The 23,261-nt window shown below is 36.4% G+C and overlaps 1 protein-coding gene across 6 annotated transcripts in view; it reads right to left on the bottom strand.

Annotated features, from left to right (window-relative positions):
* ablim3 (actin binding LIM protein family, member 3) overlaps window positions 1-23,261 on the bottom strand; it is a 211,988-nt gene that overhangs the window by 10,884 nt on the left and 177,843 nt on the right. For 3 of the 6 annotated variants that reach the window (XM_052013535.1, XM_052013539.1, XM_052013536.1), the window contains 6 exons: window positions 18,072-18,161; window positions 15,753-15,806; window positions 9,229-9,348; window positions 7,159-7,235; window positions 3,724-3,871; window positions 308-337 (listed from right to left, as the gene is read on the bottom strand). In XM_052013535.1, the coding sequence (XP_051869495.1) occupies window positions 308-337; window positions 3,724-3,871; window positions 7,159-7,235; window positions 9,229-9,348; window positions 15,753-15,806; window positions 18,072-18,161 (519 nt within the window). Of the gene's footprint in view, window positions 1-307; window positions 338-3,723; window positions 3,872-7,158; window positions 7,236-9,228; window positions 9,364-15,752; window positions 15,807-18,071; window positions 18,162-23,261 lie in introns of all 6 variants that reach the window. The other 3 variants (XM_052013537.1, XM_052013540.1, XM_052013538.1) reach the window with 2 other exon arrangements.

Raw genomic sequence — 23,261 nt, 5'->3', positions numbered from 1 at the left:
AGTGCCTCAAAGCAACAATGGAAGCATTCCATTATCAATTGCCCATGTTGTGCAACAACAATTAAAATTAGCTGCTCACTGATTCCAACCAGCTGTAACCCTCCCAGCACTGATATCATGAAGCACCTCCAAGAGCTTGGCATCAGGTGTTGAGAGATCATAAAACTAGTAGAATGAGTTGGTTGTGTAAAGCAGTGATTGCAGTTTGAAGATAGACTAAACTGTGACTGCAAAAGAGGTGCCCTAATCTAATCTGTCCTTGGAAATGGTAAAACTGAAATTCAATAGTAAACGGCTTTTAACTCACCGCTGTCACCCATGTGCATTCCTCGTGGAGCTGTAATCAGAGGATTCAATGCAAATTAGAATAAGGTAGTGGAATTGCTCCTCCTGGAATCTCACTCTTACCTAAATTGGTTCAAATGCTTCACCAAATGCTTCATCTAACTCAGCAAGGATGTCAACCAGAGAAAATAGATTTTTTAATCACAGTCTGAGATAGCGCTATTGATTGCAATTGAAATTACTGAAATGAACAGCCAGTGGAAAATTGTTGCCAACAATCTCCCGATGATTATTACCATTAGCAATTTCTTTTCTAACTGAAATACGGAAGGACTGATGTCTGTTTGAAAGACCAAAGTTGATGACATTACTAACAGGAATTAATCTAATTTGAGCAGATTTGAAAGCAAAATTCCTTTCTCCAACTAAATAATAAGGGAAGGGGCAAACAGCAATTTAACATGAAAATAAATGTACACAGGGTGTTCTTCTGGCTCAATGATTTTACTGTATAATGTCATCATGGGGGTTCTTGCTTTCACTTGTCTCAAACATAAATGTAACCATGTAATACAAGTTCTTCAATAAACGGTAGTGTAGTGGTTAGCATAACACTATTACAGCGCCAGCGACCTGAGTTCAATTCTGGCCACTGTCTGTAAGCAGTTTGTACATTCTCCCCGCGTCTGCGTGGGTTTCCTCTGGGTGCTCCGGTTTCCTCCCACATTCCAAAAATTGTACGGGTTAGGAAGCTGTGGGCATGCTACATTGGCGCCAGAAGCACGGCGACACTTGCGGGCTGCCCCCAGAACACTCTATGCAAAGATACATTTCACTGTGTGTTTCAATGTACATGTGACTAATAAAGAAACCTTATCTTATAAAGTTCCCGGCCCCCATCACCCTCTAGGTGAGGAAATCTTCCCTCATCTCTCCTCTAATCCTTTACCAATTATTTTGAAATCTTTGCCCCCTCAATTAAGGCAAATGACAAAAGACACATCTCCCCCTGTGTCACAAATTTTCCATGATTGTTTTAGTACAGTTCCGTATTTGAAGATTTTGCATCTTCCTAGATAACTAACTCCAATTCATTTAGGACTGAAATCAGGAGAAATTTCTCCATTCAGATGATGGTGAATCTCTGAAATTTTCTACCCTAGAGGAAAGTGGAAGCTCAGCCATCAATTACATTTAAAACTGAGGTCAATAGATTTTTGGATATTACAGGAACTGATGAATCAGAATCAGGTAGAAGATCAGTTGCGGTGAAAGGCAGAGCAGATTTGAGGAGCTGAATTGCCAATCCTGATCCTATTTCTTACGTTCTTATGGACTTTCCTATTTATCAACTTCCTCCATAAACTGCGTCATATTCGTCTGACAGACTGGTATAACTTCAGACACAGGGCCTGAATCTGGAAATACCACGGGCCAGAATGCACTGCCCCAGCCCACACCTCATGGTCACCGCCCTCACAAGCTCAGTAGCCACACTAAGTTCCCAACACTGTGCTAGAATGGCTGTTGTGGCTTTTCTGTAAAGTGCAGGGGCCCACAGGCAGCATCCAGGCTCAGGCAGTGGAAAGGAGGCCCTGTTCATGGTGGCCTGATGGCACCTGACCGCTCATGTGGTCATTACGCCTTTGCACAGTTTGCAAATGCCTCTGATAATTTGGAAACAGTTAAAAAAGAAATTTTAGATTATTCTGGAAAATTAAGACATAGTATATGTAAAAACACATGTAACTCCTGTCAATTAAGTATAACTATAAATATATATTAAAATGAAGAAAACCTAGAACTTACCTATACACTTATCTTTTTAGTAAAGGTTGACAACCTCAATCAAATATATTGGTCTGCACTAGATGCACCAGGCATGGATGAGATAAAGCTGTAGGCATATAGCTCCTTGGCTCAGCAACTTACAGTTCATCCAAGACACAACCATGAGTCCAGTGGCAAAGCGAGAGACCTGATGCACAAACATCTGGTCTCCTGACTTCTGCATTGTAGTACACCATTATAGAAGATTATTACACACTACCACATGCACTGCAGTTGCCTTTCAGTTCTCAATGAAACCAGCAGCTATCAGTCAGTGAATTTCTGCTAAATGTTCAGATCAGGGTGGCAAAACTGAACAATTTGCATTGATTGCGAAAGAAATATAAAAAAAATTTGTCTTTAAAAAAAATAAAAAAGCCTTGGTGTTTTTATATTTATTTTTCTTCTCTTACAGCCCTCGTTTACTTCTCTTCAAAATCTATTCCAAGATTTCAAGCCTTTGCAAAAACTGCTTACGCCAAATGTTAGGAAATATGTGAAAACAGATTGGGGCAGCAGGATAGTTGATTATTTTCATTCTCTAGTGAAAGTAACTTTGTTTCTGCTCACCTGTGCTCTCTGATAATACAATAGAACTACGTAAGGGATTGCGATGGAACTTTATGCAAAACCTGTAGTCCTGCCCATAAAATAATATAGCACGTTCACTCCAAAATTCACTGCCTCTTACTTAAAAAGAACAACTGAGCTACAGTGCAAAATATAGTTGCTATAAATCAGTGTCATTCTTATACTGTGTATTATTGCCGCATGTCTAATGTTGTGAATAAGATACGGGGAGTCCAAATCGCTCATGGCAACCAATCTTCAAACATCTGAGCTGTCAGGTTTATATTCCTTGTAACTAATTGATGTGCCAGCATCAAATGTATATTACCCATGTACATTAGTCAAAGGAACCAATCAGCAAGTGGACATAGTTCCATATGATTACTTGTGAAGTTAATTTGTTTTTCTAAAAAAAATTCTATTCAGCAATAACTCTTGCCATAGAATTGGAAAACCCTTCCTTATATCTTTGTGGTTTCTTTCAAGGCTGGAACAGTAAAGGAACAAACAAAGCCAAGATTTAACCAATATCCAATCAGCTAGAAGTCGTAAGACATAGTGATATAGTTTTGTTTAGTCCTTATAAGCACCCTTAGCTAGCTCTGAGCAGTCAAAGAATGCAACTGGAACCTTTCCAGCTCCTTCACTCAACTGCTCACTGTGCTCGCTTGCTGGGTACTGTTGGAGTTTCTCAACATCTTTAAAAACATATTGTGCAGCCTAGACCTCATTTGCGCTTTGCAGTCAGGGTGAAAATTACAATGTCCTTTTCACCAGTTCATTTTATTTGTACTTTAATAATAGTCCCTTAAAATCTGGATATTAAATGGGCAAATTTTGAATAAAACTGAAGTATTAACTAAATTTCTAGAAATGTAGATTTACTCAATTGCACCACAAGCATGGGCCTTTATTCTGGCCTAGATATGGACAAAGATTACAAGGTTGTCAGGAATTAGAGTCCATTAACGATTGATTGAGTTAGGGAGCCGTCAGGGGCTTGCTGAATCTACTGAAAGATGGTTTTGCTGTACTTACATCCATTAACTGGAGATTCATAGCCTACATTCTGTAGGTATTCCCTACTTGTTGTGGAGCTTCGTGTTGTCCAAGGGTCATTATCATAACTCCCTGATCTAGCTTTCATTTCCTCCTTCAGAATTAATCGATTAATGCCACTCTGTATCTAAAATAAGGGAAGCAAGAGAATCAAATTGTGCCTTTGCCAAAACAATAATTCTGCTATTTTAATTATCCCAGAGACAAAATTACATCGAGCTTGGGAACACACAGATAAAACAATGATTGTGACTTTATGACCAATTGATATGATTAGAGCAAATCGATAATGCACACTTTATTAATATCAATTAGCTTAAAATATAAATAGTTGGATTAAGTTAAAAGCAACGGCACAATATTATCACCCAAGTGAAAGCATATAAATAGCATAAACATTAAAAATACCAATTTATAATTATACCCATGGTCCAAAAGCACTTTATCCATTATACTAAAGCCCTTCATGAAAAGGGTTAACTCAGCTAAATGAAAACAAAATTTTTGCAGGCTGTTGACTTTTAAACCTTGCCATGGCAGGAGCACAATGACTTTCAGCAGCCATTATTTCTAATAACCAGAACTGCTGCAAATCCTGTCGGCCTCGAACCTCTGCCTGATAAGGAAGCACTGTCAGGTTCCAGGACTAATTGGGTGATCCTCTCTAAATAATTTGCATTCAAAAATAATGTACTGTGAATACAGAGAAGATGCTTGTGTTAACAACCAGCAGATGGCCATGAGATATAGTCAAAGAATTCAAAACCAGAAGGATTGCAACTGACAGTTGTTGGCACACACAGCTTTGAAATAGGCCAATGTGCTTTAATAAAGAGCCACTGCTACCCTGCATGAGAAGGCAAGTAAGTTGTAGTATATGTAAATAAATGTGACATTACTAGATAACATATGTGATTTGTATTGTACGCATGTACACAGTCCGAAGAACTTCAACTAAACTAGACAGAAATCCTGAAGGCTCCATGTTTCCCACATATCATTGTACATACTCTGCATGTCATAGAATTGTACGGCATAGAAAAGCCCATGCTACTCTTTTTGCCCATCTACCCCAATCCCATTTGCCTGCATTAGGTCCATATTCTTCAATGCCTTAACTATTTAAGTGTCTCTTAAAATATAATGACTGTATCTGACTCCATTATCTCTGGCAGCGAGCTCCAGATATCAACCACTCTTAGTGTAAGAAAACTTTCTGCTCAAATCCCTTATATAAATCCTTCCTCACACCTTAAACCTGTCCTCTTATTTTTGATACCACCTACCATGAAAAAAAGATTCTGACTATCCACCCTATCTATACCTCTTATAATTTTATATACCTCTATCAGGTCACCCTTCAGCCTCCTTTGCTCCAGGGAAAATAAACACAGCCTATCCAATGTCTCTCAATAACTATAGTCCTTCAGTCCAGGCAATACCCTGGTGAATCTCCGCTGCACTGTCTCCAGCACAAACACATACTTTTTTTATTACTTAACTATAGTCTGTGACTGATAGTGAGGGTAGGATGGAAAAGGATTGAAGCTGCTGCAGTGGTCAAACACTTCAAGTGGCAGTAGACTGCAGGCAGGGGAAGTTTGATTATGGGTGGCACAGTGGGGCAGTGGGTAGTGCTGCTGCCTCAAAGCTCCAGAGACCGGGGTTTGATCCTAACCCCTGGTGTTGGCTGTGTGGAGTTTGCACATTCTCCCTGAGTCTGCATGTATTTCACCCAGATGCTCTAGTGTTCTCCTATGTCCCAAAGATGCACTGGTTGGTAGGATAATTGGCTACTAGTAGATGGGTGGTGGGAGATTTGGGGGGTAAGTGGATGGGCATATGAGTGAAAATGGGTTACAAGGAAATAGATGGGGGAATGGGATTGCTCTCTGAGGCAGCATTGACTTGATGGGATATCAGAGACACTGTGGAGATAGATGGTTCCAACAATTATCTCACAAGAGGGGTGAGAATTTAAAATGGCACATGTAGGCCGCTGGATCACACTGCAAGGCATCCAAGAGAAGAGTGAGGAGGATCATGAGTTTGAACGTACTCCTGGAGGGAGCTGTCCTGTTGGTGAAGAAGTTGATATGGAACTTAACTGAAGAGGGCTAAGAGGTGATACCAAAGGCAGGTGGTAGATCAACACTTGCTGAGTCTCCAGCATCAAGTCATGCTACAACAGCCATGAAGATCAGAATTCACCAGCCAGTTAGTCAATTAAACCTTTGTAACTTTCACTCTTTCCTTTTCTTTAAAGAGGAAAAATAATTGAAAAGTATATGTGAACTCATTGCTTGATGTATTTAATCACGTGATTCATTGTGAACAATCTAAAAGGAATCTTAAACCAGGCATACCAAATAGAACTTTCCATGTTTCCAATATATTACTGTGCATATTCTGCATGTTTTCATAAAGAACCCACAGTGGCATAGATAGTACAGAAATGAATTACAGTATTGAGATGATACTTAGTCTCTTCTTAGCCCTGTACCAGTAGTAATGACAGTACCATGACCCAGCAGCAGCTTTTCAGTCATTTCAAGGACTGGTCACCTTTGATAGTTGCACTGTGGTCTTCATGTTATTAAAACAGTGCTGAACAATGCTGCATTTTACCATGTGGGAACTGAAAGTGAGATCTACAGTGTGATGTGAGCGTGCTGAAATTTGTACTTTGCTGTAGTGAAGGTAAATGCCTATCTGTTCTGACAACAATAATGTCAAAAACTAACTGACTTGTATCATCCCAAGAATTTCAATTAATATATTAGTTCCTAGCCTGTTGAATGCTGGATGAAATGACTGGGCATTTAGATGTTCTGGTTATTTACAATTTAGATTTCTTTTCTTTCATCAGTGTAGACCACAGTGAGTGCACCAACCATCTGTCTTCTCATTTTGTTACTGACAAAAATCATTTTATTTATGAATAAACAAAATACCTTGGGTTGACGACATTTGTAGAAGTGTACCCCAGGTGCAAAGCAGAATCTTAGAATAGCATGGGAAGAAAAAAATTGGTGTGTAGAAACACAAACAAGGTCAAGATGTCATTGATTCATATTTAGGATTTGACATCTAAACATTTTCAAATGTCAGCTTACAATTGATACATGCTGATTTTGAATTTATTAATTTTTTAATTCAATTATTTGAATATAATGAGAAAAAGTGCTTGGGATTGATTCAGAAAATGTTTAGACCAGAGATCTGCAACAATCTTTTAATTTATGCATCTACTTGATGTTTACATATGACAAAAATAATTTAAAAAGTATGTATGGACTTCTCTTTGATATGCATTGTCTAATCAACAACTGGGATTACCTACTGCCGTATCATTTTTTTATTTGTATAAACATATTTCCACTGGCAACTAATTGTATGAGATAAAGTTCATACCCTCTGAATACCCTGGTCCCAAATATTTTGCCCATCGTCCTCAGCACCAGAAGAAGATCTTCGACTCCATCTTGAGGCTGAAAAACAAGACAGATCTATCAAAACCAATCTTCAGTTATCAGTACATCAGCAGGTGAACCAAAGCAGAACATTTCCAGCTACCAGGCTGACCCTCCTGTCCTCTCAATTTTGCCATATTTTTCTATTCAACAATTGTCCAACTTCTCTTAAATTGTTGCCATAAGAATAGCACTGGGTGATCACTGAATCCTTAATCTGAATCGATAAACTATTTAATTCAGCCTTTTCTGGAAATCAGTTAGTTATGCTTACACTATATCTGTTCTCTGCATCGATTCAGAATGGCTCATTAATATATTTACTAACACTGCCTCATAGCTCCCTTCACTCTGCTCTGAGGAGAAAAACAACCTCTATTAATCTTTCAGTAGTTTTTGGAGCTATGCTCAATGTCAGATATCAATGTCCTCTTTATGCTTAAGCTCAAATGATATGGCTTTGTTTAATCTAAAATAAGCTTAGTTTTACCCCTGACCATGACATAAATTACTTGAAAGTGTACTTATCTTTGTGCATAGATGTTATGAAAAGCCTACTGTTTCCAAATAGTATTTGCATTACCTTTGGCTCAAATATACTCTCGTGATTTAGGCATTCAAACTATTATAATTAAAGTTCATTCTGCAATCCAAGCCACATGTTATCGTGATTAATTATGACTACAACTAATTATTTTGCTCTGCTGTAAATGCTTGTTATAAATGATTAAAAGAAAAACAATGGGAGGCAGCTGGCTCTCAAATGTATACATTTGACAAGTGTAGAGTGCTCTATTACAAAACAGAATTTAACATTACAACAGAATAATACGATTGATTGAAAGTTAGATGAAACACACTCTGAAAAACATAAATTTGATGAAAATTTGAACTGAATATTATTATTAAGAATCCAAAAGTGATATTTACACCAAAATCTCTGATTTTAAGCCTGTGTTGACCTCCTAAGGTGGTAATTTGTGTGCTTTTGCATCCATCTATTGTGGTTAAAATTTCATGAAATGGAATTTGATTTTTGTAACACAATATCATTTTGAACATACAAAGCGATATCTGGAATTGCACACAAGATTGCTGTCTACATTTAACTGCTAGATACCTTGGTTTCAATTGTATTTTCTTTCCAGTTTCAAATAACACTTAATGTAACAAAAATTGCCATGCTGGTCCTTCGTGGATCATTGACACTTCAGTGTGCCTCTGCACCTGTGAGAAAGTTTCATCATTTGTTCATCAATAACCTTTAAAAATTTCAGCTGTCCTGTTCAAAATTTCATCGTCAGCAATTCTAACTCCTCTGTTTGAGAGCTAAGTGCTTCACAGATGCAGGATAGGATTTCATTGGCACAATTTCTCCACATTGCATTTTTCTTATGCGTGTCACTTTTTTGATTAACACAAATAGAAGAAAGTCAACCCTATGACATTGTCCTGGCAGGTCTGGGCAGTACTCTTTAGCAGGCACCACCAGTATTTAGCAGATAACTTTGACTTGATTTAATTCATATTTCTATTTCAATAAGCTAGGAAAATCTGAATGCTCTTGTAGTTAAAAAAGCACAAGATGTGCATGGTATAGATTTCACCACAGCACATTCAGTACTAACACAGAGAAATGAACTCATTAACAAATTCTGTATGCTAAAATCAAGTTTACTTTCCACTCAATTTTAGCTTGCATTACTTAATTTATTTTAATGTTTGAAAGTTTATTTTGCTTCATATAATTTTTTGCCAATGAAGTAGCAATTGTGACACAAGAAGATGATGTAATGAAATCATATTTCCATTTTTTATTTTTAATAGACTATAGCCAATAGGAGTTATTTTTTATTTTCAGGTGGTATAGCAATAATTTTAGCTTCCCTCTTCACCACTCCAAAACAACAGATGTGGATTCTGATTGCACATGTTAGAGTTTCCACCAGCTTAATAATGCATTACCTTATTAAATAAAAACACATTAACATTTATCAATTCGTATGTCTACCTTTAGGTGAAGTTGGATAATGCCAATACTCTGAATCTGTCTGCTGGAAGATATCTGGAGAGTAAGCTGCAGGATATCTTGCAGACTGTACAATATCCTCGCTGGTTTTGCTTTTTGTTGCTATGTACACATATTCTGAGAAATAAATACACCAGAGTCAGCATATTATGTACTTCATTTGTTTCCATAATATTTCCATTTACATTTCCCCCTACTGTCTACCAATTAACCATCATTCTTTTGTTCTATTATTCTCTTTCTCTGAGGGATAATTCGTGGTATATTGATCTCATTCTCACTTCTTCACATTGATACAGAAATTGAAAAGCAATCAGGTGTAGGGCCCAGCTGATTTTCATTTTCCTACTGTTGCAAGGAAAGCTGAGGAGAAAGCTTGTCTCAGTTAGTATTAGTTGACCAAGCAAATTTACATTGAACTTATAACCTTCTTAATGCTACTTCAGGCAATAGCTTTCTCTACTAGATCATCTGTGGAGATACAAATGAATTTTCATTGCATTTTGTTTCATGTAAAAATAACAGAAGTCTAATTTCCAGCAAATGACACAAGTGCCAATGCAATGAAGTAGTGTTAAATTTTATACACTAGCTTCCATTGTCTATCCTGTACAAAGTGCTTCAGCAAAACTTTGTACAAACTGTATTCAAGAAAAAGTAAAAAAAAACTTAATAATATCACAGTTCAGTATATGCCAGTACATGTTCTGGTCAAAGCTACTCAGAACATACATGTCTTCATAATATATTCATCAAGCAATGGTGGTCATCAATGTACTTTCTGGCTCCACCAATAACGAACCATAAAATATTTATTAACTAAAATGAAATGGAAGTGCATTATCCAGTAAATCCCACTTGCATTAAACTGGCTGGATGCATGTTAGCACAACTGAAATAAGTGGTGTCTATTATATACTATAACTGCATTGTATATTATGTAGCTGGAACTGAATTTCAATTGTTATTTTATTGACTTGTCTAGAAATTAGATGAACAGCAGCAGATATAAAGGAGGGCTAATGGACAGCTACTCAAATTGGCAGTATGAAATTAGTGGTATCCTGCATGGATTTGTGTTGAGGTCTCAACTTAGATGATGGGATAGGGACCACATATCCAAGCTTGCTAATGGGTCAGAGATAGGAAGCATTGTAAGCTCTGTAAGTAGAAGTATTAAATTACAAAGAGATAACAGGGCCAATCTTACATCAGCAGCAATGCTGCTGGCTTATCATACACCTTGATAAAACCTGTTCTGGTGATCAACCCAGCAGGAACGTGCAGAAACTACTGGGAAGGTTCTTCATGGAAAGGCCCCATGCATCAAAAAAGCCTTTCTTATCATAAGGTGCAGCATGTGGGCAGGTCCTACCCACAAACCAACAAAGTTATGCTCCCAGAATTACCCAAGAATGTCAAATCTGAAAATCTTTTTTTAAATACCCAGAATGTTTCTGAAACATTCAAAAATGTTTCCACATGTCATGGACATTCAGAAACAATAAGAAGGATTAGTACTGATGGGTCCTTGATGGTTGGCAAGAACATACTGGGCTGAATGGCCTTTTTCTGTACTATATGACTCTATGAGTCTCTATCTTGAGGGCAAAACATTATTCCTTCTTGGTCTCATAGAAACTTATAGCACCTCATTTTGTACAATGTTTGACAAAATAAAATCTAGATACCAAATCAGAATGATCATTTTTATTGACCTCAGGTAAATGAGGAAATCCTGCAATTCAAATAACAGTTTGAACATTTCCTCTCTAGCAAGTGGCGCAGTCTAAGTCAAGAGCTGGATGTCATTTTCAACTGGATAACTAATTGTAGCCAGCGTCCTGCTGCTACTCTTGGTGCTGAGTTTCCATGAAATCAGTGTTATAGAGGCTGGTGGAGGAAAAGGAAAAGGAAGAATATGTAAACAAGAAAGAATGTTTTATGAGTGTGTTGGGGTGGAGATGACCACATTGCTCCTCCTCTTCCTCAACATCCATAAGCAATTGTAGTGCTTACCCTTTCAAGCCAGATCTCTTGTAAGGCTTTAGCAAACAGGTAGCTAAAATGTTAGAGTCCTATGCAAATTGAGAGACTCCACTTTGCAAAGGTTAATGAGTTTTTCATCTGTTTTGAGCAGGCACTTCACCTGGCCAGCAGAAGGTATTGGGAAAACTAGAAGTAAAATAGGGATGAAACTGTGAGTCTACCACCCCTATCTTAACACTGCCCTGCACACAGAATGTTAAAATCTCCTCCGAGAGTCTAGTACTGACATTTTAATAATTCTAATTTTAAAACAATTCACCTATCATCTTTAAAGCTTTCATATTACTATATGAACTCCAATACTTGTAGGATCACACCACATGTGGACGCATACAAGGCTCTCAATCAAGAACATGGATACAGTGGGCTCTCACTCCCATTGGAACAGTCAGATAACCAGTCTTGTGTTTGTTGGTTTACAATGTTTACTCTCTCAAACATAATGGTGGCAAATACAGTCTAATTATGATCGTGCTGATTAAACTTGAACACATTTAATTGCTTGACTTGGAAGATATACTTATTAATTATCCATTTCTGCACATAGCACCACTTCCAAGTGTTTGGATGTTTACTGAGATTTGATAGCCTTACAAATACTGCTTGTTTAACACAAATGTCACACAATGGTTCAGAGGCATTGCGAAGAGCAGGTGTAATTTCATTTTAAAGTCCATTAACTTAAGTTAATAATTAATTTATTAATTGCATGACTCCTAAAATTCTTATTTCAGTTTTAAGTTTCACGAAGATATCATTCTAAGTCTTTTTTTAAAATCAGTATGACCTGTTCTTCTGGGAACATTAACACCAGCAAATTTACTTATTAACAACAACATACGATATACAATGGGGACAACATAAAATATCTTATTTCAGCTGTGAGAAAACACTGATTAGTATGACATTTTCTGTCTCTGCCTGATAGGAAATGTCACTGGAACCAAGAATGAAACCTGCTGAATAACATTCCAATGTCAAACACTAAGTATTTACCAGAGCATTGATCAGAGTATCTTCCTAACCAAACGGGCTCAGGTTTTCAAAGTGAATACAGAGAATGTAATCACTAGGCAAGTCAAGCTGCTTATCTATGTCCTATTAATAACAGTTGTCAGAATTTATAACACTAGACATATTTCCCAGTGGATTGGGACATCACAGAGAAATAGGGTAAGCACACAGGCAAAATGTGAACTGCAAATACTGGGAAAGAATTGGAATAGAAATTACACACAGACCAAACAAACAAATATGATGCAGCTTCCATTAGGGAAGTTTCCACCATAAGTAGTTACTATTGTTCTACAATACAAAACAGGCCATTCTAACTCAACTCCCTATAAAGTGGGCAAATGATTCCTTGTGCAAACAGATACACATCTGACAGGAAAAGAAATAACTGCCCATTATCTGAGGTCAGGCTTTTCCTCATAACAAGCTAACATTTATAAAATCTCATTGAAGAGTAGTTCAAGTTGCAGATGTCTTCGCAACATAAGCAAACTAGTTCCTGTGCAAGCACACAAAAATATCAGAGAGGAAAAGAAATCACTGTCCATTGTCTGAGGGAAGGACTAAGAGAGAATGTAATGGCAGTTTGTTATGTGATCATTTCTCATAACACAGGATCCTTTCAAATTTGGTAATGTTATTTCTATCATCTTCACTCTCATATCAGTAACCATCAATGTTTAAAAAAAGACAAATAAAAAAGACAAAACAAAGCAAAAAATGTTAAGAACATTAACAATTCAATGACTGCTCTCATAAACCCCTTTTTATGCCTCCAGATAGTAACAGGACAAACAAGGAACTCCTCATGATATCCACAACCTTGAATGTTTCTGGCTATTCTGCTGGCTCGTAATCTTGGTCTCTGCTACCTGGGTGATTTTGGACTTAATTCTCAAAGCACATAAATATACATTGTGTAGCTATATAAAAATCTGGTGTAGCAGCTACATCGTCACTTGCCTACTGTCTAAATTTAAAAGCTATGAATTTCTCTTTTTAAAAAAAATTATTTTCTTCTTTGCTTTAGTGCCAGAGCCCTAGGGTATGTGAAGCTTTTCTACCAGAGTGTTCAGTGCTATTGATTAATTGCATTTATGTGAAATGTACATTTAAAATCTGCTGCCAAATCTTGTTCACAGTAGCAGAAATTTGGCACTTTAGGTTACTGAATCCAGTTGTAGTAAAGGTTAATTTAAATTGGAATGCTTAAAACATAAATCCTGCTCTAAAACTGTACCCAACAACATCCAAATATTGGGCTCCAAAGGCTTCAAAACGGTAGATAAGAAATGCCCACATACTCTAGCCAGAGGTGCACTAACCATCAGACTAATATGGTTATCGTCGCTTCACTTTTGTAAATAAGGGGTTGGGTACTGGATTAAGGTCCTCTTGCTAAAATTGTTTTGGCTTGAGGCAGCTTTTGCTGGTGTGCCCAGAGGTAGAAGCACATTGTTCTCTAGACACATGCTTTGTAAATTAAGTTGTATGTGGACCAACAGGAGGAGCATTTTCCAACATACATGAACAGTAAATCCTCTGTATTTTTGCAATCTGAACTAGCTCCTTATCCTGTCTGGAGAGATGACCTCTTATTTGAGTTCTAAGTTAAAAATGCGTCTTGAATTTAGCTTACCTAATGGCTCTGCTTGAACAAGCACAACTGACATTATAATAACTGACATACCAGGCAAAGGAAAGATCAAGTTAAGTGGCCTTTACCGATTTTTAATTAGTTTTCTTCTGATCAACTGCGTGCACTAATTTAACACTAATACAGCATAATGCTCAATGAAATTTTATGGAACAATTATAAGGAATAGAAATATTTCTTGAACAGTTGGATGTTCTCCTATAATGAATGTAATACTGAAGTGTCATGATTACCTTTGGAGCATTTGATACATTGTTTGGGAAAGATATTCAGAGCTTATCTATAAATATATTTCCATTATTCAAAACGTTCAGGTATTCAAGGCTGAGTTCTCATTGACCACTCATCCAGTGGCAATTGAATGTTCCTAGAACTCATGCCACTTTGGCTGAGTCATAGGAGGCATCATTAGAGCCCTTCAAGGGAGTAATACAATGAATTCCATGAGATGTTTCTTATTTAACGACAACTTCTGTAGTTAGATAATTTCTATGTTATCAATTAAGATGTTTTATAAAAATAGCATTAAAAAGCTATTCTCAATAAAGTAAATCCTCTTAGTATCTTTGTAACCATAATTGCATTCCTCTTAATGATATAAAATCAGAGACAGACTGTTGATTTAGAAGCTCTTATTTCTGTAAGAGGCGTACATTGAAATTCAGACACTGAACAAGTGTATGAAAGTAACCAAGTTTACTTACAGCATATTGATGAACCAAGGCCCAGTTAGCAGGCAGGAAAAGAGACAAGCATCAGAGTGAGGAACACAAGCAAAAGGGTAAAGAAGAAAAAAATATATACTGAAGAGTAAATACCCCTTTTGCAAGGTGGTACACAGGGTAACATAGTGCAAATTAATGTCTATTTTTATTTTACAGTTCCATACTGAACTGTAGGTTTTAATTTGTCTTATATCAGTTATAGAAAAGTAAAAAACCAAGCTTTTCCCATCACTATCACTCTAATGTATAGTTACAGTGACAAATGAGTGATTAAGAATTATTGCTTATTTCACCTGGGAAATATTTTTATTTTAAGTTACAGATTTCTAATACTTATTTAGATGATGGATTAATTCATAAAGATGCAGCCTCCTGCCATTATTTAGCATGAAAAAAAGGTTTAATAATGGAAAATTGACACATTAATGAATCTGTCAACTAAATTGGTGCCCAAACAACGGAATGATACAGGGTTGCTTCAGATGTAGTGAAATGATACTCGTCCACAAGATGAGGCGAGAAATTGCCTTCTCATAGCATTTATTTTTATCATATAGGCTGCAAACCAGATTGAATTGGTGACTGATGCAAAAAAAAATCAGGAGGAAAAAGCTGACAAACTTCCTCTGCTGGTTCAAAATGAAAAAGAAAGATCCAGATGTTGGTAGTCAGTTTGAAAAATTTCTATGAAACAGACAAAGCTAATAATTTCCTTTGGTGAAAATAAGTCCTAATAAAGTATATTAATCATAAGGATGTTCACTATTTTCTCTGAAATGGTCTGGAGTTGCATGGAATATTGATGCAGAATAATGTATGAAAAAGGAATCTACTTTTTCAAAATCCAGAAGAAAGGGATGTGGACTGAATATGTTATCTGAAAACTAAAGTACAGAGAAGTTCTCTACATCAGAGCCACTTGGTAGTAAATGAGGAATTATTCTTAAAGTTGAATTTAGCTCATCAGCTCTAGTTTAACTGGAATTTACCAAACTAACTCTATATTTTATAAATAATGCAAACATCAAAAGATTTATGTGTAAGAATCATGCAGATAGTACCATGTCGCTTATAGATAGGGGGCTTCCGGTAGATATTAGAAATTTCTCCACTTGCTGAAGAAAAAGAGAAGAAAGCAAGGATAGTGATTGTTAATACAACTTAACCTGCAAAATGCAATATAGTGCGTCATATAGAATAGTGATTTATACTGAAATAGCATTAATCAAGAAAATCTTACTTCAATGAGCTATTGGATCTTAATAATGCATAATAAATACATAAGATTTTATTTTAGTCCTGTTTCATAATTTATTTTACTTAAAGTATAAAATCAATGCTGGATCTGATACACATGTCAATTTGATACTTCTTGAATTGTGCTGATATCCAAAACTTTCAACACCATTAACAAAATCTATATTTTGTGGGTTAATTCATTTTACTTGCTACATTTCTGAGATTTTTTTTCATGTAATATGCCATGAAAGTGGCCTTATAAATAAAGGAAGCAAATCCAATGATCGTAACAGCATGTGGACATGATCCTGGAGCTTGGCATTGCATTGTAGTAATGGTGCTTGTTTGTACAATTATATACCATGCAACTTCCACTGAAAAGAAACTCACCAGAAAGCCAACAGACAAATAAATGATGCAAAGTATTGGCACATTCATGGCATAAACAAAATGCTGCATATTTGTTTGATAAAGCAACTCTGTCACCATTCAGAACTATATGAAGTAAGCTTACATCTGATCATTAACGACTATCATAATCCATAGGTTGTGTATCACATATTCAAAGGCAAAAATAGAGAACTACTAAGACGTTATTGTGAGGCAGTGATCCAAATGTAGATTTGACCCTTGAACACTAACATTCTATATAGATTTTCCAAACTTATTGTCAGTGTTGTTTTTACTCCAGAAAATGAATAAGTGAGCTATGCAAGTACCTTAATAATTTCCATCTGTTTAGCAGTATACCACTGACTTGTGTTCTAGCTTCCCAACTGCTGGGACCTGCTAGGGTAAAGCTACATTATTACCCTGCTCTGGAAGCATGGTAAAGTGCCAATGGGATGCACTTTCTTATTGCCTTTTGAAATGTTTTGACATAATGAATGAGACATACAGAAATGCAAAAGATGTCACATGCCTGGGACATGTGAAAATACCATGAATGTCATTAAGTACATGTAAAAAAACAGCCACTTACTTAATGCATCTGTATTTTCTTTAAGAATACAGCCTTATCTCTAAATGTAGGTGTTTTCAATTCAAGCCATGATCAGTCATGTGAAAATAGCTGCCTTGGTTCTTTAACAGTTATAGGTTTGACAATATATTTATTTCCAGCTAACATTATATATCTGGAAAGGTTAAGTAGTGGGCAACCATGGGAACCTTCTGTGCAACATAGCTGCGTTTGAGGAAAGGGTAAACACTGTTTTCTTCTAATTCAGAGTTCTATGAGAAAATATAAGTACCAAATGTACAGCAGAAGGATACTCTGTTTACAAGTCTTCCCATCTGAACTCTTTACCCATGACCTTCTCACATTTGCTATACATAATCATCTCCATTTCCAACTTCAATGCACTGTGTGCAAGAATTCTAAAGGATGAATGACGCAATACATTTTTCTTTTGAGAAATTATTGTACCTCTGCTCCGTAACTTTGTGCTCCCCAACTCCTTTTGACTGAGATTGGGAATTTATGATGACAGGAATATTTTAAAAGTTATTTTATGGGATGCTGGCAACTACGTGCCCTTGAGAAAGTAGAAGAATTGGCCTTCTTGAACTGTGGTTGTCTTGAACAGAAGTTAGCTCCACAGTGCTTGTAGGGAATTCCAGGATTTCGACCCAGCATTGATAAAGAAGTGATAATAAATTTCCAAGTGAGGAATGGGTGTGACTTGAAGGGGAACCTCACTGCAGTGGAATTTACTTGTGCCACTGCCCTTGCCATCTAGATTTGCACAGACCTTCCTCCTTGTGGAATTTTGTTTTGTCTGTATAGGTTGGTGAACAAACATATTTTTCTACCAAGTCACCACAGCATCTCTATGTATTTCTGCATTTGGCAAAGGTCTTGTGCATGTGGAATCTCACTCCAAGTAATTTACTGAGACGAACATGTAGTCATCTATTTATAGGCAGTGTTTAATAATTGATATGAAAATTTCTAACTCAGAAGCAAAATGGTTAAGGTTGTTTCCCACTGAGCCCAAATCTTCATGTCTCTGTGCAACAGCTATTGATTTTTGTTGTGTGCAATTTTACATTCGAAACTATCAGCTTAATGTAAAATAGAAATTATTTTATTTTGTCTAATGCATTCAAGCCATGCTGGTGAATGCGTAAGCTCCTACCTGGTATATGGAAATGTATAGGAGTCTGGACAGGACTTGGCTTGATGTCTAGCTGGCTATAATAAGGTGAACTCCGGCCGCTTTCAGTGCCTCCAAAGAATTGCAAAGAAAGCAGCAGAAACATGAATAAATAAATAAAGAGCAAAAGCTGTGAAGCAAACAAGAATGAGTAATCTGTTCAAAGTACCATGCTTTTCCAGCAAGGAGCTTGTACTGTCATGGAAGTTCCATTGATTTCTTTTCACAATTTGCAAAGTGCTCTGTTTACACTGTCAAGCCAGTCATACTTTCACACAAAGAATGACAGGCGCATTATCTATTCAGATTTATCCATGTTCTTTCATTTTTGAACATTAATTTGATGTCAATATATCATGAAATCAATCAAGAGATTTCAAATCTCAAGAGCTAATTCCAGAATCACTAAACTGAAAGACAATGGGATTTTCCCTCTAATTCCCTACTCCCCCAACTACTGGATCCCTCCCCTCCAATTTCACCCTGCCCTACCTTAGTAAGAGTTTTGTGTAAATGAACATCACTTGTGACCTCCTTGCCAGAAAATATGGTAAATTAAACTCTTGGTCAGATTGCTTGCATCTTGCCACACGAAGCGCCAATTGAAGGTTCTCACTTATCTAAGTTCTTGACCCCACAATCAACCTTCAGAAAGAAAGAATGCATTTTGAAATTTCTTCTTTCACCTTGTTAATCAAGTGGAATTTTCTGACAACCAGAAACTAAAATCATCTAAGCTGCATTGCAACATTTGTCAATTAACATTTGACATCACGATTCACATCTCCCTGGACTGGTAACAAAATCCAATTTCACAATCAAGAAATCTACCATTTCCACCATTTTCTGATTATATTGCATTGGTATGAAATGTATTCCTTATACTTAGATGTTTACTCAAAGTTAAGCGACTGTACCTACATAAAAATAAGATAGTTCTCATATTTAGTAGAATTATACATTGATAAGATTACTTTCTATTCAGGATTTTTTGGGGTGTGTCTAAGTTATAATTCAAAGATCTATGAGTTGGCATATAATATTCTGCCTCTGAAATTCAAGAATATGGCTGATGCCATATTATAGCATATTTACCATTCTGACTAGGAATGAATTTCTAGGCTTCAATATTTTACTCATTTATTTGCTTTTAGAATGCATGCAATATTTAAATGGTTCAATAACTTTTCACAATTTTCAAATTCTACAGCATGCCATTAAATCCTTTAGATGATATTTAAACTTCCACAATTATTTTCTGAGCCAGAGTTTACTCAAATACTATTAAGCAGTTCAAGGAATATTTCAAAAGGTATATTTTGCGGCAGCTTTTTATCTCTGGGAAACAAGATTCCATATCTATCCCATTCACTAATTCAAGGACCAGAACTGGACTTAATAAATATCATGCACATATTTTTGAATCCCTGATGTGCATTTGAGACGACATATCCACCGATAAAAAGAGCTTGTAATAATTGAAATGAATAGTGATATCCACAAACTGGATACATCAGGAAACTGAAATCAAAGCAGATGTGTCCAGAAGAGTGCAGACCCTCTTTTATAACACTACTTTTTAAGATATTCCATTTCTTTTTTTTCTCATCGACATTATTCGTATGTTCAATTGACACTGATTTTTACATAGTGTCTTATATTTACACTCAGAGCTGATTTGGCCCTGAAACTATGCAAAAGCAGTAATAATTTTCCAAAACCCTTCCCGAAGATCAAGTAGCTGGGATAGGGCCAGAAATCTTCCAGATACAGATGGATTATTTATGAAATAAAATCACTGCTCTGCCAAGAAAGATAAAAACTTCCATTTTAACTTAATTTCATTTTCCCTCTCTAACTCATGTTCATTGTGGGAATGGTTTCATGGCACTAATTGCCCTTTAGTACTTTACCAATGTCAAAACTCTTCACTAAATTGTGAGTGTTAGCAGGCTAGGCAATGATAGCAACATTCAGCAATTTGGACTGAGATTGTCTGACTTTGCTCTACCCTTTTTTAAGCAAAGGCTAATCATGACACAGCTACCATTACCCCTGCTGAGAATTACACAAAGTTAACGAGCAGTACTTTACTGAGAGGACATTTTTCATCTTTTTTGCTGTCACTGATGGAGCTGCAAGATATGAATGCAGTGTCAGAGACTATAGAATTTTGGTGTCGTGTTGTACATCAGCATATAACTCAAGCACCCTTAGTTTCTTTAATATAGCAAGACTTTAGTTGAAGAAAGCCAGAGAATGATGCTGCTGCTCTGATAAATTAATCAATTGATGCAGTTATATGATAAAACTTGATGATCCGTCACCACTTGGACTTTGGTTGTGCTAGACCGGCAGATTTATGGATTATTGGATGTTACTCCATTTTAATTTTTTTACATGTTACGTGGAGGTATAATACAATTTCCAGTGCACCGATGTTTAAAGGGAGTGGGAAGTATACAAGCACTCTGGATTCTGGTTCCGGTCGCAAACTTTTCCATGTTTCCGACCACTACTGTTCTGGAACCCAATTTTGGCTCGGGCTGCACATTAAAACCCAACTCTGCCCCCTTGGCTCACACTCTGAACTAATGAATGAGCCAGATGCCAAACTATCAGGATTTCTGAACAATTGGATGCTGCATTAAAGCACTTGTGGATTGCAACAGATCTCTGGCCTTTATCCCACTGATATCCCATGAGATCCCAACTTGGCATAATATCCCAAGTAGTCCCATGTGACTCAGTCAAATTAATTGTGCTGCTCTTTTAGGGTGCATTAATAAATATACACATGCATTTGCAATAAGATATTAACTTGGATGGTTATGAGAATTCTATTACTCACTTCAAAGATATTAACACCAGTAAGAATTTGAAAATAAATCTTTTAGAAATCACCCAAAAATGTGAATCAGTGATTGTGGAAAAAAAACATTTTTTTTCCTAGTAAACACATAATGGGACTACACAGAAGGTAAAAATAACAGCAGCAACAAAACTCTCAATGTGAAAGTAAAAATGAGCTCTACTTTTTGCCACTTCAAATTGATATTTGGTCATTTTGTAAATTATAAATGTAAGGAATGATAAATAGGCTGGAAAATAAACAAATTGTAAGATGACAGACAATGCAACATTTCAAAATATTACTCTGTGATGATTAATACTATAATAATGAACTTCTCTTGTCATTATTGTCATTAGTTAAATACTTTAGGTAAGACAGGGTTAATGTTTACACTGAACTACAACCACATTTTCATAGATTGCTCTGTGTTATGAATCAAACCTGGGATACAGGAAGGAGAACAATAACTTCTGCAGAGTTCCATTCCAACATTTTTAATTGTTCCTCATGACTACAAACAATGCTCCAATTTTGTAGAAAATAAAAATTGTAGACCACAACTATTCAAGCTTCCTTTTGAGAGCGTCAGGGAGATTTACCTGATTGCGATTACGGGTAGTCATACATACATAGAATGAATATAACAAGGCAAAATATAGCTAACTTTTTTTACCACCTGTTTAATTAGATGAGGATAAATTTTGTGTAAACAAATGTCACTGTAATCAAATAGAACTTTATTTTATAATAATATTTCATGAGATAGAAGATTATCTCAATAAGTTTCCTCCACTGAACATTGAGTCATGACATGTTTGTACATGAGTACCTTACAGTGTTCCATCTTTGAGTCAAGGAGGAGAATGTGTTTAATTAACCTAGAGCTGGCATTTTGAAACTGGATGACTAAGATGTTATAGTGAGAGAACTGGGGAATTGCTAAAGGGGATTAAGGAATTACTGCACTGTAATAATCTACATTTTCACAAGTGATTTTAATCATTATAATAAAACCTAAATATCTCGACACATAAATCACTAAAACCAGCAAAGCAGATTAATAAAGCCGTAAAGATGTAAGGCAATCACTGGTGATCTTTGCTAGAGTCAAAGAAATGAGAAATAGAGATGGAACTGCCCTTGATTAGATAATGGACATGCTGTACAGAGAAGAGCAAAGAAACAATGGTGATGACGCAAAAAAGATCCACAGAAATGTTACCACCTGTAAAGAAAGAGAAACAAAGGCCTGCAGATGCTGGAATCTAGATGAAACACACTATGATGCTGGAGGAACTCAGCAGGCCTGCTGAGCTCCTCCATCCTCCAACATCATTGTGTTTTCCACCTGTAAAACAAATGCGTAAACAGGGAAGATTGTATAGGAATGAGGCAACTTTTCTGGAAGGAGGACAGAGGGGTAATATGATAAAGATCTTAAAGAAAGAGCTTGATATGTGCAGAGGAAATATATTCCCTTGTGCTCGAATCCAAAGCCACATAATAAGAAGTAACTAATAATTCCAAAATGGAAATCAGACACTCCTCTGCCCAAAGGGTGGTATAAATATTGGACACGCTATCACAATTGTGAGTAGAAGCAAATAGTACAGTTCCAATTAAGGGAACCTAGCTGACTACTTGAGGGAGAAAGGAATAGAATGAAATGCTTTCCGGGTGAATCGGGGACAAAGGAGGCTTATATGGAACAAGAGCCCAGATTGGTAGAATTGTTTGTTTCTCTGTGTTGTACTCTGGATGTAAATAGTATAGATTTATAGAGGTATAAGCTTCAATCTTATTTATAGCACATGATACACCAGATGAAGTGATGCTTGGGGAACACACACACAATTCTACAGTTCATGATCTATGGAATATCTACTGCTTGTGTGTTTTAATTTGCAGCACATCTATGTTCCATAACTATGTTCAGTATTCCAGCTGAATGTTGTGATGCAGTGTGAAAGGCTCAGGAGAAGCACACGCTATATAACCAAAATAATCAGAGATACCTGAAAGTGGCTCTCACAAGACATTCACAAATGAACCAATTTTTCATGGGGCCCTGAAATATGCCAGGTTTATCAATACAGAAGAATATGGAATCAGTTCAAGGATAAAAGGCTCTGAGATTTTGTCCTCAGTAACTGTATTTATAGGGGAAAAATACCAAATGGAATGGAATAATTCTTCAGTCTCTCTTTCACCTCCTTTCAGAGATCATTGCAAGAGTTCATCTTCTTCCATCCACTTTAGACCATTCCACTTACTTACTGGTTCCAAGAAGACCAAGCTCTTTTCCCCAGTCTCTCTCT

This window comes from Pristis pectinata, chromosome 4, assembly GCF_009764475.1.
Source record: "Pristis pectinata isolate sPriPec2 chromosome 4, sPriPec2.1.pri, whole genome shotgun sequence".
NCBI classification, from domain to species: Eukaryota; Metazoa; Chordata; class Chondrichthyes; order Rhinopristiformes; family Pristidae; genus Pristis; species Pristis pectinata.
This window is presented reverse-complemented; position numbering and strand designations above follow the sequence as displayed.